The sequence below is a fragment of the Musca domestica genome, unplaced genomic scaffold (assembly GCF_030504385.1).
Source record: "Musca domestica strain aabys unplaced genomic scaffold, Musca_domestica.polishedcontigs.V.1.1 9, whole genome shotgun sequence".
In the NCBI taxonomy this organism is placed as follows: Eukaryota; Metazoa; Arthropoda; class Insecta; order Diptera; family Muscidae; genus Musca; species Musca domestica.
The window spans coordinates 9,336,782-9,354,383 of NW_026712435.1; the positions used below are offsets into that span (position 1 = coordinate 9,336,782).

Here is a 17,602-nt window from a genome sequence, read left to right on the forward strand (position 1 = left end):
ATTTTTATTTAATTCTGCAAAGCTGAAGTGTCTTTGTGCCTTGCACTTAACTTTTAAAGAGCTCTTTTCAAAATTTTTAAAATCAAGATTTCTTCGTAAAAATATATTTCTTATATATCTTTACTCCGATCGTGATATGGACTGACACTGTACATTGGATATTAACACAAACTTGAAAACAAAAAAAAATGTACTGTGGTAGTTGTTGTTATTATTTTCATACTATATAGAGCACATACATATGTACATATGCACAACATGACACATTTAACTGATGATGGCCATTAAAGAGAAGGAAAAACAACATATCTCTATTCTAAGAGAGAAATTAAACGAAAGGTCCTTTAAGGAATTCGAACAAAACAAAACAAATCAAAAAACTCAAGTTTATTACGATCACTATCGGCATTTGTAATAAGGGCTAAAACTAAAACTAAAAAAAAAAAACATAAAAGTACGCTAAGGATTGTTCTCTCTTGGGAGAGTGCGCATTGTTATATATTTCAATGTATGAAACATAAAATCAACAACTCAAAAAGAGAATTTTCAATGGCATTTGTATCGAAAACAACGGAAAATCGTAATTGAAAAAAGCATAAATTCTTAACTCAGCTTGGAACTCAGGAATAATTATATTATTCATATATAATTTGTTGTGTTTAAAATTTGTTCAATAGTAGTTGTGGTAGTAGTAGTAGTAGCATTTGAGTATTCTTATACATAAAATTCACATTCATATGCTGGGTGGTCGTTTCTTGTGGAAATTGGTATTATTTTTATTTTGAATATATATTATTTTTTTTTCATTTTTTGGTAGATTACTTTCGAACGAAAACGACGAAACGAAAAGGAAACGAAATACTGCCAAAACGCAAAGAGAAATGAAATAAACATAATCATTTGTTATACATATTACACTAAAAAACAATTTGTTTTTTTGCACTTTTTTTTGGTTAAATATTAAAAATGTTATAATTTAAGTGGTTCTCATATTTGTCTTATTCTCAAAAAGGATGTGTTTAGGCGGTATATTAATTTAAACCAAAAGTGGTAAAAACTGAAAATAAACTTAAAAAACCAGAATAAGAAAACCTACTCTGCTTTGGATAAAATCTTTTTTTTTTTCTTTTAATTTATCTGGTTGTGAATTTGGTTTGATTTTGGAAAATGATAAAAACTAAAAAAGGTAATACTTTCAATGGAATGGAACGAGTAGTATACGTTTAAATATTTATTTAAATAAATAAAGGATAACAGTTTTATATAAATAGTACAACTGGTAAGAAACTCTGAAAATTTTTCACATTTCTGTAACGAGAACTAAAAAATTGGGAAAATTATCATAATAAGACTGAAAATAAAAGAGGATATTTGTGGACATAAAATCCGAACCGGTGTCAAAATCATTTTTGGGTTGTCTTGTAAAACATATTGCGTGTTGCACCATTCCATAAACTAAAAGTATCAATATATATTGAAGTTAGGTTTTAGTATTCAGGATATATAATCTAGATTCTGTCTGGTATTTATAAAATATTCTTCTTTTTTCAAACTATTTGTCGAATTGGCAATTGATTTGACACGAAAATAACAGATCCAAACAATATATTCCATATTGTTGTTATATTTATTAAATGTGCTGAAGAGTAAAGCCATCCATTTGAAGAGGTTCTCATTTATTTTTTAAGCGGAATTCTAAAAGAATTTATATTTTCCTTGAGCTCCGTTTAAAAAGGTTCTTTACGGAAAAAACATTGAAAAATATTTCTTTAAATATTTTTTTCTTTCTTCAGATAAGCTTCTTTGCTTCAATGTATTGTTTGTATCACTAAAAATGGATATTTTTAAGTTTTTCTTTTCGTCTAACAAAAACTGCAAAGATAAAGAGACACTATTTTATTTATTTCTTCTGTTTTCAATTTAATAAAAAATTGTTTCTAATATTTCTTTCAAACTCTTACTATGCTTTGTTGTTGGTTATAGATTGGCTTATTGCTATAGTAAATATTTAATTGGTATATAATAAATAAATATGTGTGAAGGCCTTTAATTTTGTATGTTCCATAGACGAAATATTTTCCATAGAAAATCCATTTTTAACTCAACTTAGTTTCCTCCCTAATAGTACATTTTCACTTTACCAGATTTAGTAAACCCCAATGGCTGGAAATTGCAAATCTACTTCAAATACGTTAATCCGGCTAACAGCTCTAGTGTAAACATACTATGAGAATGGTGTTTCATTAAGCATTCGCAAATATGTTCTACTCAAACCTTCTAACTGATTGATTCTGATCTGATTTGAATTTACTTCAAATGAGTGTTTTGTATATTTTCAGTGAATTATCTCAGCGAAAATAATTACAAAAACCGAAAAAACAAAAACAAGTTATAATTTAATTAACTAAAAAAGAAACGGAAAAATTTTCGGGAGATGTCCCCAAATATGTTGTAATTATTTCCATTTCCGGGGGTCGGGGTTAGTAGCGGGTGGTTTTCCGAGTGTTTCGAACTTAAGCTAATTCATACAATAATGGGAATTAAAGGGATGTCTCACCATGAAGACAAGCAGCGAAGACAGACAAACAGTGGGGGTGGTCAGAGAAGAGGGCTAGAAGTTGCTCTAACTAATGTTAAGTTGTTCTTGTTAAGCGTTTTATTTACAGACAAGCAAAAGCTTAAAGCATTGCGCTTACCAAAAAATAATACGTTTCATTTTGTTGAATTGGCTTGCTTTTGCACAATTCCTTCACTAAGCTAGAGGGGGGTCGGGGGCAGGGGGTTTGGTCTACAATGGCATAACGGCGCCACTGTTGTTTTTTATTTTCTATTATTGTGGTGGTTAGTTTTAGGCGAAATGGAAATGTATTACAACACGAATTTGGCCACTTCTCCCCAGAGGTCCTTTTTTACAATTATTTCGAGGATTTCTACAGCACACCTGCCGCCTGGTCATATCGCTTATTGCCCATTCCCAAACATTGTTGTCGATGTTGGTTACGTTGCTTGTTCTGAATGCCTCCATTCTGCAGAGACTGTCGTCGCTTCGAACATACTAACAACAACAATTTGTTTTTCGTTTCATGTTATTATAATTATTATTTCTAAACATTAGATTTGCTCTGTGTGCGGTGAAAGTTGTTAATATATTCTTGGTATAAAAAATGCTTATAATAAATTCTTGTTGTTATTGGTTGATTGGAAAAAGTTAATAGTTTTGCATTAAAATTTTAAATATATATCTTGTAGTATATTTTATTTAAATGAATATTGAATATAAAAATATTGGTTAGGCGTAAAAAATAACTGCTCTATAATGACTACTGGTAAAAATTAAAAAATGAAAATAAATATAATTCAAACAACTCAAAGGTGAAATTGCAAGAAACAATCAACAAAGAATGGAATTTTTAAATTAACCAGAAGTGAATGAAATTAAAACGAAAGCAACAAATTAAAACAGAGTAAAATTCAATAATAAATTGGGAATGACAATTCTTCATCTATCCCCTACGAAATTCCTTTGGAAATTTGGCAAAAATTTGTATTTCGAAAAAGTTTGTTGCCCTTGTTGTTGTTGTTGATGATTATTGAAACGGTTTTTGTGAAAAGCGATTTGATTCGTAGATACGAAATTATAAGAGAAAACTGAAATTCATTGAAGTCATTGCAACAGTTAACATCAAATGTTAGACATAAGAAGTTTTGGAAACAATAGTTTTCTAGAGATTGCGTGTATTTAGATGGTGAGTTGTTGGTAAGCGTTTTTGGGTTTCATAATAGATCCCCCAAACCCCCAAAACCTGTCAATTATAAACAAAGTGGAGTTTCTGCAGAATCGGTCCTTGAAATGCATGAAAATGATATGGAATTCCATCGAAAAATCATTTCGACTAACGAGACCCATTTTCACCTCGGTTACTACGACGACTACGACGAAGCAAAATAGAGAGGAGTTATTATTGAGTCATCCTCAAAGCGTGACATTACTTTTTGAAAAAGAGAAGAACAATGCCATTGCTATTTTAAGAAAAAAGATTTCGAACCGCGTTGCGCACTGAAGAAGTGACCTCAATTGGCCACTTAGATCTTGTAATTTAATTCCTGCACATTCTTATTTCGGGTCACGTAAAAAATTATGACGATCTGATTTTCATAAATTTCATGAAGATTATTATCGTGTAAGCGTGATTGTGTCAACCATTTGCCTGATGGCTTTTTATGGTTCACAAGGTGAGACGAAAAACTGCAACCAACTTCAGACTGCTGTCATTTCTAAGCCACTCGTCCAATAGCTGTTAAAATCATTCCATTAACAGCTCATTACATTGTTCATAAGCGCAAAAAAGCATTTTGGGGAGAATTTTCCAGCAAAAAAAGTTAGTCGAGATGGAATTCAAGCGTGATAGTGTGATTTCTTTCTATTTGACTGAAAAACCACAATTGGATATCGTTAGAACACTCCAGCATTTAAACGTGAATAAATCTTTTGTGTCTCGTACCATCGCTAGTTACCATAATAGCTCGACGTCAAGGAAGTGTACGGAAGAAAACAGCACCATCATCATAAAGTAAAGAAGCGACTTGATCGAAACCCGCGTCGCACTGGCCGAAAAATGGCTCGTGAGCTGAACATATCGCCATATTCCATTCGGAAAATATTGAAAAAAGAGCTCAGGGTAAAGCCATTAAAATTCCAAAAAGTGCAAGAAGTTACACCGCAACAGAAAGAAAATAGACTCAAGGGAGCTAAAGAGTTGCTCCGCTTGGCCGAAAGTGATGAACTGCCGAATTTGATTTTCTCCGATGAGAAAACATTCGTTGTTCAGCAGTTTGTAAACAAACAAAATGATGGTGTTTACATGCCAAAGAGAAATGTGAGAAAATGTGCACCTTCGGTTGGCCACCAAAACTCAAGCGCTGGTCATGGTGATGGTGTGGGCCGCCATAACAGCCGATGGTCGTTCTCCCCTCGTATTAATCGACCGTGGCATCGGAATAAATGCCGAATATTATCGCGAAAATATTCTGGTGGGTGTATTAAAGCCTTGGGCACGCAAACATTTTGGCCGCTGACATTGGACATTCCGGCAGGACCCAGCACCATTGCATTCAGCACGCGCCACCCAAGAATGGTTACAAAATGAGGTTCCTCGCTTCATTTCCACCGCACAATAGCCACCAAAATCTCCGGATACCAATCCATTGGACTATTGTGTTTGAAGTATTTTGGAAAGCAAGATTGGCACTAAAATTAACAAAGTGTCGATCACCTCAAGCAATCGCTTCGCCGGAAATGGGCCAAAATACCGCAGACCAAAATTCGGTCAGCGTGTGACGGTTTCATTGGCCGTTTGAAGGCCATAATTCGTGCCAAAGGTGACCAATTCGAACAAAGCTAAACTTATTCTACAATTTGATGCTATTTCCGACATTTTTTCTTTCAGTTAATAAAATTTAAGAAAAATGTAAAAATTATGGCGTTTGACTTTGTTGCAGTTTTTTTATCTCACACTGTATTTGGAGTAAAAACCCTTATAATGAATTATTAGTAGAACTTGTCTTCCAAATGGAATAAATATTTTAATGCGACAATAGTCCAGAGTGCATACTTTGCACCTTATTTCACCCATACATCTTTCGATTGATCGAGTTTAGGTATTGAAAAGTCCTATGTCGATGTCGTCTTTTATCTGTGGTATAAATCACGCGGTCAACTTTTATTAGTCGGTCCTTTCTTTGAATTTTGCCAGTTTGGCATTTATATAACAAAACATTAAAAATTTTAAAAATATTTTTTTTAGTTCGTTTGGCTATTTTTATCTTCAGGATAAGATTTTTAAAACTTTTTGCTCTTAAAAGTTGTTCATTGAGATCCTAGGCAGAATTTACCCTTTGTTTGTTATTTCCTCAAAATTTAGACGTTTTGGGTTCTATGTTTTAGACGTTTTGGCCAGAACAGGAGAAAACATTGTGGAAGAAAAATTTTAAAAATTTAGATCTTTTGTTAGCGGTTTCTTAACTTTGCACAAGCTAAATCTTTGCTGTCGAGAGCAAATCAAAATGCCCAACGGTTCCATAAAGCCAAAGTGCACGTGATTGGGAAAAATGTGATGCATGTCTTCTTCCTCGCAGTGATGTAAGAATTTTTATACTCTCCCATACATAATATGGTGTATTAAGTTCGTCATTCCGTTTTAGACCCAACAAAGTATATATATTCTTAATCAGCGTAAGACGATTTAGCCCTGTCCGTCCGTCCGTCCATCTGTTGTAATCACGCTACAGTCAAAACGAATTAAGAAAGGAAGCTACAATTTTGCACAGATCTATCATTTGTCTGCAGGCATGTCAAGTTCGAAGATGGCCTATATCGGTCCGCGATATCGTATAGCTCCATATAACAGTATCCCCCGATATTCGGTATTTGGATGATTTTAGCCACATTTTTCAATGGAATTGTCTGAAATTCTACACAAGGTGTTCTTCGTGACTACTTTACCCCCTGGAAGATAATTATCTATATAGGTCCACGATATCGCACATCCCCCACACAACGGTGCCCCTCAATATTCAATATTTTAAGGATTTTAGCCACATTTTTCAACGGAATTGGCTGAAAATGCACACAAAGAGTTTCTTTTGAGTGCTTTATCCCCTAGAATAGCATTGTTTATATAACGGGGTTCCTGCTGAGTACTTTACACCTTAGAAGAGAATTTTCTAAATAGGTCCACGTTTTAGTATAGCGCCCATATAACGGTACCCCCAGATATTCGATATGTTCATGATTCTTGGGACATTATGCAGGAAAAATTTTAGCCCCAAAGTCTGATTTTGGTTGGGGGGTGTGTAGAGGCGCTTGTTCTGATATTTAGTGGCCCACCGTTTTTCGTTTTTACACTCCCGAATTTGTCGTTTTTAACGTAAATATAAGCGACCTCTGTGTGTGAAGTATGTGTTTAAGGGTAAGTTTATCTATCAGCATGTTTACTTTTTCCGATTTTCACTTTGGACATTTTGAGAAGGTTTTCGGATGTTGGTGTTAGTTAAAAGATTTTTTTCTGGAGATTTCTTCCAATCAGCAGAAGAAGTTATCGTCCATTTTGTCACGAGAAAGCCATCCTGTGAACATATTTTATTTGCTTTTCGTTTGAAATCAGTTTATAGCGGTTTTCATTCGAACGGCATTTTTCGACAGAATTTTTTGGATATTTTTCAAGTTTCTCCCAAATGCTGGAGGGTATAAAAAGTACTTAGTGCTTTTTTACTTGTCTTTTTTTAATGAATATTACTTTTCAAAAATATTGTTCAATAAAAAATGTTTATAGAGCACTTCGTGAATTTTATGGTCAGACGATCATCCTGTTTGCCAAGTTACCGAAAAGAATGAGAAGAGTGAGTACGGAAGAAAATATTGCTGACGTTGAGGCCAGTGTCGAAGAAAAGGGCAATTGATCGATTCGTCGTCGTGCGAAAAAATCGTAAATATGTCAAATTATTTATTCTAAGGATTGTACAATTTGAGAGAGTTAGGTTATTCTGCTCATCAAACGTATTAGAATTACGCTGTCAGTTGTCGTAGATTTCTACAGCAAATAATATGAATATATCCCCGGCGTCATAGTTGTACTTGGTTTTATTGAACCCACGTGGTCGTTTTTTGAACCCACCAAACCATGTTAAGATTGAGTAAGCTATTTTTGATGTATTGTAAAGACCGTATCAGCAATAGTTTCTTCATTATAATGGTTGTCAGTATAACCTGTTTTTTAAAAATGAAATTGTTCTACAAAAATATTAATACCCAATGGAAACGAAATGTCTTTTCCCCCCAGTTTCTCATTTTAACAACCACTCTGGTGTTTATACACTTACCCACAACTCTCAAACACAAAAACACGCACACATCAACTTGAAAATAACGAATTACTGCATATTTAAGACTTACATAAACACAAAAATAAATATTGAAATTAAATAACACAACAACATATATAAACTTTATATAGTTTTGCTATTTACAGCAGCATTTGTAGCGAAAATATGGAGATTTACGAAAATATCGCTCGTAAGCTGTGTTGGCGATTTCTCTTCTCGATATTATTGTCCTGTTGATTGCTATTCTGCGCCTTTTGTTTTCGTTTTGGTGATGGATCCAAGGAATTTACAATTATGAGTATCGAAAGATAGCGGAAAGATTGTTGTTTAGTAAATAGGCGTAGTTTAGTTTAGAAACATTTTGGTTACATGGAAATTAATCTGATTGCGCACAACAAACAACAAAGCATGACATCAACTCAATAACACATTTGACGTCGATAATTTCAAATGAAAACGGAAATGAAAACACAACAAAAAGAATATCCATGTAATTGACTGGTTATTTTCTTTGGTGGTAGTGGTGGTCGGTGAAAAGTAAGGCATTTTTATACAGCGTTTTTATATAAATCATCGAAACTTCTCACGCAGGAGAAGAGAGAAGGAGGGAGGCGAAGAAGAAGAAGAATGGGATATATGATGTTTAGAAAAACGTAAACGTAAAGGATACGGGTAATTGGGAATGGATTCTATAATTTTTACACTATGCCAGTGAGCAAATTAAACGTCTCTTAATCGCAAGTAATAAAGTTGTATGACACATTGCTTTTGATTTGAATTTGCCACTACTTCTTTAGTGTAAAAACCTAAGATTTTGAAAACAATACTCAATGAAAATTGGGAGAGAGATAGACTAAATGAAAATAACTTAAGAGGAACTAACTTAATTTTTGTAATCAACATAAAATAACTAAAATCGAATACGAAAATAATACAGGAAATAAATAATAATAGAAATACTATAGGAATACAATTGTAAAAGATAATTGGGTTAATACATTTTCCAAAGAAGTTGAGAAATAGAAAACACTGAAAATTCAACGAACTTACCCTCGCTGCCAGACTAGTGTTCGGCTTCTCGAGCAACTCCCACAAGTACTTTTGGTATTCGGCACATTTACCTTCGCCGAATTCTTCCTCGTCGCGCTGGCGCAACGATTCGGCTTCCTTGCGCATCTCCTCGTGTACGTTCTCCTTGCGCTGGTGGTACTTGTGTTGACAGCACGACTCCAAGTAGAGCTCATCGACGCCCCAATATTCGAGGTCATCGCTGAAGGCGAGCACACACATCTCGTCGACAATGTGCAATTTACCGGTGCGATAGAAATTTAGAATGGAACTGAAGCTTTTGGGGTGGCGATCAAAGAAATATTCGTTGTCCACCAACGAATAGTCGTCGCAGAGTTCGATGATGGCCTCGTGTGTGGTACATTCACGCAGACGTCCGAGGCGCGTGTGGGGAAGGCGTTCGAGTGTGCGCCACAGGACTTCGTGTTTGACTCCGCCGACGTTAATGGAGACGCGACTGTTCATTTGCTTCGACTGTGCTATCATAAAAGGTTCCGGAGGCGGGATGGAGGACATTGATCTGGAATGTGTCCGCTGGAGGGCGCCGGCATTGATTTGGCCCTGTTGCAACTGGGAAGTCGTGGGATTCGAGTGTGTCGGCGACGTGATGGGGAACGGCGCGTAGCGAACCTCTTTGCCAGTACCTGAAGCCGATGTTGCAGTTGTGACGGCGGTGGTAGTTGGCGGCGGAGCGTTTGTAGCGTCCGACGCCCAACCAACCGAAGCGATTGAAGTTCCGCCCTGCATACCGCCAGCAGTGTGCGTAGTTGCGGCGGATGCGCCAGCAATGCTGCCACCATCAATATAATCCAGGTTGCCAGTAAGAGGGGCGCCGGGATGGTGGTGGGGCCCTCGGCCGTTTGCAGGACTTTGGCCAACGTTATAAACAACACTGCCAGCTGTTGGGAGAGATCCATCGCCGCTAATGTATGCACCAGTTCCACCGGTTCCCATCGCCCGGCTCCAATCGACATTCCCGCTGGTGTCGTAGTAGGGCTGATTATCACAGCCGTCTCCGATGTTCGCCGTTGTTGTGGTTGATGTTGCACTGTTGCGTCCAAGTGTTTCGTTTTCGATCCAGTTGTTGGATTGCTGCTGCTGTTGTTGTTGCTGCTGCTGCTGCTGATAATTGTAGTCCTGTTGCAGCTGTTGCAGTTGTTTGTGTTTTTGCAAAATTTGCTGTGGCGGCTGTTGTTGATCACGTTGTATTGGCAATTGTTGTTGCTGTTGCTGCTGCTGCAATTGTTGTTGGCTTGTAGCCTGTCCACCATGCAATTGTCCCACCATTTGTAATGCTCCATTATTGTATTGGGTCGGTGGTGTTGATGCACCCGTTTCCCAGCGTACCGTTTCACGGTCTCTATCACGTTCGCCGACCATAGATCCGCTAAATAAAATAAATAAAACAAGGAGGAAATATTAGTAAATTATGTCTACAATATTATAGAATAAACCAGTAAATAAAGGCCAAAAGTCGGGCGATGCCGACTTTAAGATGCCAAAATCCATCTCATTTGACATGATATTACATTTTTAAGGCACAATAAACATGACATCGAATTAAGATATATATGGGAGCTATATCTAAATCTGAACTCATCTTTATACAATTGGGCAGGGGCATTTCTATGCTGTATTTGATATCTGGCACCAAATATTTTTACTGTGGAGAGCATTTAACGGTTGTGAGGGACATAAATACAAAATCGGATGAAACATATATATGAGACCTATAGCAATATCTTAACTGATTTTCTCCAATTTTAACAGACTTTCTTCCAGGCTGAATTCGTTCATATGTGCCAAAATCTAATCAATTCGGGCTTATATTAACCATTTGGTGCACAATAAACCTTAAATCGAGTAAAGATATACATGAGGGCTTTATCCAAATCTGAAACGATCTCGATAAAATTTGGCAGATGTATTTTTGAGCTGAATTTCAAATATTTTCCCGAATATAATTGTTACAGGGTGCATATTACGACTACGAAGGATAAAAATAACAAATCGGATGATCAATATACATGGGAGCTATAGCTTATCTGAACCGATTTCCACCAAATTTGACATACTTATTTCCAGGCTGAATTTGGTCATTTGTGCAAATTCCAATTCCAACACATTTCGTGTACAATAAAACAAATCGGATGAAGATATATATAGGAGCTATATCAAAATTTTGACCAATTGTGTAAACCGGGATCAGTAATTCAATAGACACCACGCCTATCTTTGATGAGCTTTTGTAAGGCACTAAATTTATTTATTAAAAATATTCCTAGAGATGGATACCAACTGTACCCATGCCTATGTACCATGCCACCATAAATCTTAGGGGGAGGTCATATACACGCATAGCTATCTCACATGTGGCAAGCAAAAATGCTGCACTTGATTATCAGTCTGACTAAAGATTACATCCCGTAATCCAACTTCACTATGACACATGCAGCAATTGAAAATTCTATATTATTTATTTCTAATTCGAAGGTAGCTCACCAAATGTTCTTATTTTATTAAATGTGGACTGTATTAAGAAAATCCATGTTTAACAAATTCCTCTATTCTACACTAAGCAGCCATGCTGTTCTCTTTTATTATAAAAAGATGTTGACTTATCCATGAACAGATTGTCTTCAATATCTCTTTTAAGATACAAATGAATTGTGCATTTTGTTACAAAAATACATGGATGAACGAACAGGTACCACCAAAAGGAACTAGGGGTTTATCTCGCTTCTTTTTCTATGTTACAAACAAACGTATACGTAATTCCTCTCGCGTATACGTTTTCTTTAATTTAGGAGTAAGCGTTTTCTCGAAAGCTTTGTTAGATCTGATGTGGTCTGGTCAAATTATATAGTAAGCACAACTGCTCATTTATCAGAAATAGAATATTAAATGGTCTGGAAGTGTTGTGTTTTTGATGCTATAACTAGTTTAAAGTCGTTGCGTAACCAATACACACATGTGTCATTTACTTTAGAAGGCGCAACAAATAAATATCTTGATTAGATATCGGGCTAAGGGTGGTTCGTCCGATTTTATGAATTTTAAAGATTGATGTTGTCCTGAAGTTGGAAGCAACTTGATATTTTATCTTTCTGGTGACTAGAAAACTTTCAAACACAAAATTGTGATTATAAGACCATTTAGAAAAATGTGAAGATTTTGTTGTTTGTTTATGTTTATACCCTTCACCGTGGAAAGATGGTATTTATGTTTTCTATTTAAATATTCACCACTTTTACACAGCCCAAAATGTGTCGAGAAGGATGGCTGGTATTTAAAATGGAGTATTTTGGTTCACGCATTAGTATTGCGCCCAATAACAGTATCTCCCGATATTTGGAATTTTGTCGATTTTCTATCGGATTCGGTTTTTTGATAATTTATATGTTTTTTTTCATGATTTGGCACGGAATTGTTTAAAATTTTCCTTGTAGTAGAACACTATTTTATAAGGATCGCATATTGATATTGCACCCATAGAATGGTTCCACCCAGTTAATGGAATTTTTAAAACTTTTATTCCGAAGTTAAATAGTTTTAAAATAATTGAAATGTGTAGGTAAAATATTATGGAGCTTATACCGAAATTCTGTTGAATTTACTTAATTTAAATAAAGAGGACACCTTTAAAATACCTGCCTAGCTTCAAATTAGGTATGAAGTTTAAATATGCAACTTGGAATATTTAATAATCGCAATGGTTTTCTCAGCGTATATTTGTGTAGCATCTCTGTGGGAAGGTTGGGCTTGTATGTCTCTACGTCACCACTTTTCTTTACAAATTATGGGATATTGTCAATATTTTGTCTACAAGTTTTGTTTTTTCTCCAAAGAAGCAGAAGCATAAACAATGACAGCTGGTAAATTCAGCTTCTGCTTCTTCTTTTTTTATTCTTTTAATAGGTGTGTCTAGTTATCCTAAAATATGTAACAATTGTTACAAATTGTTACTGGAAGTCGTCTGTTAACCTGTTCTGCAAAAAAGAGCGGTTGGAGAGAGAGAGAAATTTTGACAGTTCTTTCAGTGAGAGTTTGCAAATTCTTGCTGGACAAATTTCTTCTTGCAATCACTTGCAACTCTTCTTCTTCTCATTCATCGAAATTCAATTGTTTAAATTTTTGTGCTTTCAATTTGAAAATATTTTTTGAAATTAGCAAGACTAATTTATTTTTGGAGAACAACTTTACAAAATGAGAAAAACTTAAGTATTAGTATGTAATAAGAAAATAAAAGACTATTTCCAACATTTTTAGACAAACGCCATTATCATTAGCTCATGTTATTGTTTTACTGCTAATCTCCTTTTTTATTTCTAAAACTTATAAAATTGGTGGTGCTTTCTTTTTCTTTCAATTCTTTTGATGGGGGACAAATTGGTTTGTTTTTACAAATCAGCTGATTGCTTGCAAGTTTTTGCAGGGATTCCGTTTGTTTACTTTTCACAGTTTTCTTGCAAAAGAGAATAAAACTTCCTTACTCTCTCAGAGAGAAGTTGCTGGACAATTCCTGCAGGAAAAGTAACCAGACACACCAATTTTTCAGTCAGTCGGTTTTGCCGACAGCCAATGTTCGATAATTTAAATATAGTTTGCCTTCTGTTATGATTATTCAAATTGTTAACCCTCTATGCAGTATGTTCCGAAGAAATGGTCCAATATTGACCATTTCGTATCGGACCCAAATATATATGATACAAATATTGCGACGTGCCAGGTTTGGACTATATAGACTACTTCCTTCACAGTATATGAGATATTTGATTTTTTTTTAGTAAAGCTTAAAATGCGCGTGAGGTACCAGATATAGTGAACCGAAGTATTCCATTTTCATTCTTCGTCTAATACTGATAAAAATATTGTTATGGGCGAAATTACAAGGAAATCGATTATTTATACCCAATGTTATACGGGTTTATAAATACCATATTCATCGCAGGCTTCTGGTTGAGAGAAATATTTAGATATATCAAGTGGTAAAGAATCGCTTACTTGTTTCGCAATCGGACACTTACATCATATAAGAATTATAATTATTCAAAATTATGACCCTTTGTGTGGAGGTACTTTATTGACTGGACCAATTATGTCATTTTTGCACCTGACCTAGCACTGATGCAAATATTATGATTTACATAGTTGGATCAGAATCGGATTATTCTTTCCACAAGGTGGTCAGGGTATTATGTCTTTGTGCATTTGTTTGTAACAGGCAAAAGGAAACGAGATAGACCCATAGTTCCTTTTGATGATCTGCACAACCAAATTAGATATCAGATATAGCTACAACTCCCATATATATTGTTCATCCGATTTGTTATATTTGTTACCCACAGCCGTAATATGCACTCCGTAACAACGATAATCAGGGAAATACATCAAATACAGCTCAGAAATATCTTTGCCAAATTTTATCGAGATCGGTTCCGATTTGTATATAGCTCCCATATATGTATATCTTTATCCGATTTCAAATTAATTGTGCACCAAATGGGCAATACAAGTCCGAATTTAAAAGATACAAATGCTTCAGAATATATAGTCCTTTGAACTTTAAATTATAATCATAGCATTATAATTATAATAAGTTAGCAAAGTTGTGTAGGGTGTAATAAAGTCGGCCCGCCTGGTTTTATTTTTTTGTTTGAAAATATCAACCTTTTGTGAGGAAGGTACGGGCGCACCAGCCCGACAGACAGACGCACGGACGGACATTGCTAGATCGACTCCAAATGTCCTCAAACAAATTTGGTCCAAAGAGACCTAGAGTCTAAAGACGTTATTTCGATGAGCCATGTTTTGGCCGTATAAAATGATATATACCCTCTCTAGCCATAAGGCTGAGTGTATAAAAAGCATTGCTTGTCTACTTTTGGTCAGTAGTACTGGTGACAAAGTTAATAGTAAGTCAGTAGCTATGGCCATTGACGTTTCCTACAGGGATGCTAAATTTAACAGGTAAGACCCATGGTAGCTTCTGATGACCAAAGTCAGATTATTAATGCCCCTACTTTTGTAAACCTAATTTAACGATTTTGTGCGTTCATTAAAAGTATAGACTAAATTTAAACTAATTTTGAAACTGTTGTGACGTTTTTTTAAGTTAGGAGCAAGCTCCCATATATATTATATCCAATTTTCGAGTAACTCGGAATTTTTGATTAGATATCTAGTATTATTGTTATTCTAATTTTACTTACCGCTACATTTCATCTATTGTTTCTTCTTTTCGTAACAACAGCCAAGTCAATAAATTCTGATGCAGACGAATTAGTTTTGCTTGCTTCTTGTAACTAAAAACTGTTTTTAAGTTTGGTATTGACGGACGTTTGTACTGCGATTGTGTCTTTTGTTCTGCTACAGCTTTATTTTCGTAGAATTCTTTAGCTTAAATCACAGATGTATTTTACACACATATGTATATCCTCGAATACTCTATGACAGTAATACTTGTTGCTGGAACTGGAACAGTTTTTCCGCTATTCTCGCCGAGTGAAGACAGACTGAGTCCTTTGTCCAAATGGAAATGATGAAATTGGTCTGCAAAGCCAGAGAGAAGAGATAACAAAAAAATGAAATATGACTTGGCATTTGATGTTTGTAAATGCTCATAAATTGTCAGTTCTTTTTATCAGCGTATGCAAATAGTAATGAATTTTTTTATTTATGATTATTGTTTTTGGGCCCGACAGACGACGTCTATGCTGGATAGCTGGTGGCTGATAGTTTTTGATAACCGTTTAATCTGTGTGCTGAATAAATATTTATTAAACTCAATAAAGTGTCGAGGGGACTTTTTTACATAATTTATTGCCCTAGAATCCACCCACGAATACAATAAGTCAAGTCATGTATGTAAATATTATCTCCAACACTGAAACCAAAAAACGCACGGAAATTGAGTGTGGCCACAAACATCAACTCGGGCCACAGCCCCAAATTGCTTTCAGGTGATTGCGTTTATTTGGTTTGCATTATTTTATGGTTGACTTTTTCTCATTGGAAATACATGTGTGCACAGTTTTCGCAGGATCCTTTCACCGGGTACATACATATACGGATGCAAGAGTAGCAAATGTAGGTGAAGTTTAAAATGTTCAAGCTAATTGGTTGACCTGATTTTATACATAGCACAGTTTTTTAGGCCAAGGTGAATATTGAAAATGTATTATACATGTTGAGAAAAAAAGTCAATACAGAAAAAATTAAATATATACGTATTTTTTTCAAGTGTCTTGCAAATATGGTGCTCAAGGCTAACCTTTAATATGGGTCAGAGCAATTCTGTATCCTCTTGAGTATTTAATATAAACAATGTGATTGTCATTATTGCTTTTTGAATATTTAAAATTTTTACAGATATTTTTCACTTATGTGGAAAAGAAAGGAGAGTGTAACAAATAATATTATGCAACAGGGTTTGTCATTTTTAATAATTGTCCAAAATCGTTTAAAAAATTCACATATTTAATTTTTACTGGAAGAAGATGACAAACGCTGTTTTTAACCCTGGAATCGAATTAACTAAATTTTAAAATTTTTAGATGAATAATAACTCGGTTTTTCTTTTCAAAGTGATTCGCTACCAGTTGAGTGGAAAATCTAAATTAGAATGATCTGAGTTTAAGCAAAGGGTACAATCAAATTTTCCACAGTACTGATTTCATTCAGTAGAGTGTGTTATTTCCACTTCCGATTGATCTTAAAGTTTAAGTGAACGCTTACAAATATAACTCTATTGGGAGAAAATATTATTTAAAATTGAGAACATTCGTTTATCTTTAGCCGAAAGTGCTCGTATTTTGTAATCCGTATTTTGTATCAGTCATAAACAAATTACGGATTAATAACTTTTCAATCGATAAAAATAATTCATTTTAAAATTCTAATTCAACACATTCGTACTTTTTGGGTATTTTAAAGTTATCCTTATTATACCCTCCACCATTCTAATTTTGTCATTCCGTTTGTCACTCTTCAAAATATTTATAATAGACCCTACAAAGTTTTTATATATCTTCTGGGTCAGCGTGAAATTCTAAGACGATCTAGCATTGTCCCTCTGTCTGTATTGTCTGGCTGTTCGTTTCTTGTAATCCCGCTATCTTTCGAACGAATATAGAAGGCTAAAATTTGGCACACATGCATAGTTTACCAGTAGTTCGTAAACGGGCCATGTCGGTCCACATTTTCGTGTAGCCCCCATATAACGGTACCTCCCGATATTTGGTATTTTGATGATTTCAGCAACATTATTCACCTTAATCGTTTCAAATTTCGTATTAGGAGATGTTAATGGTTATTACAACCTATGGGAAAAAACTTCGTATGCAGGTCCACGTCTTCGTATAACCCTTATATAACGGTACCTCCCGATATTCGGTATTTTCATGATTTTAGTGATATTATTTACCGGAATTGTTTCAAATCTGGTATTTTAAGTTCGTAATGAGCACTACAAAATTTTATAAGCAGTTTTTTTTGAGAAATTTTTAAAGTTCCTTCCAAATGGTGGAGGGTATTAAAAGTTCGGCCCGGCCGAACTTGTTGTTATCTTTCTATCAGTGGAAGTTACCTAAATTCTCGGTTTATTTAACCTCATACACCATATGTAAAATGCACTTTAGTATTTTCGCATCCA

General features: G+C 34.9%; 1 protein-coding gene across 7 annotated transcripts in view; it reads right to left on the bottom strand.

The window, feature by feature from the left end:
- LOC101900306 (potassium voltage-gated channel protein Shab) overlaps positions 1–17,602 on the bottom strand; it is a 270,640-nt gene that overhangs the window by 92,672 nt on the left and 160,366 nt on the right. For all 7 annotated transcript variants that reach the window (XM_059131692.1, XM_059131690.1, XM_059131689.1 and 4 more), the window contains 2 exons: positions 15,162–15,501; positions 8,932–10,336 (listed from right to left, as the gene is read on the bottom strand). In XM_059131692.1, coding sequence (XP_058987675.1) covers positions 8,932–10,329 — 1,398 coding nt within the window. In that variant the 5' untranslated portion in view covers positions 10,330–10,336; positions 15,162–15,501. The remainder of the gene's footprint in view (positions 1–8,931; positions 10,337–15,161; positions 15,502–17,602) is intronic.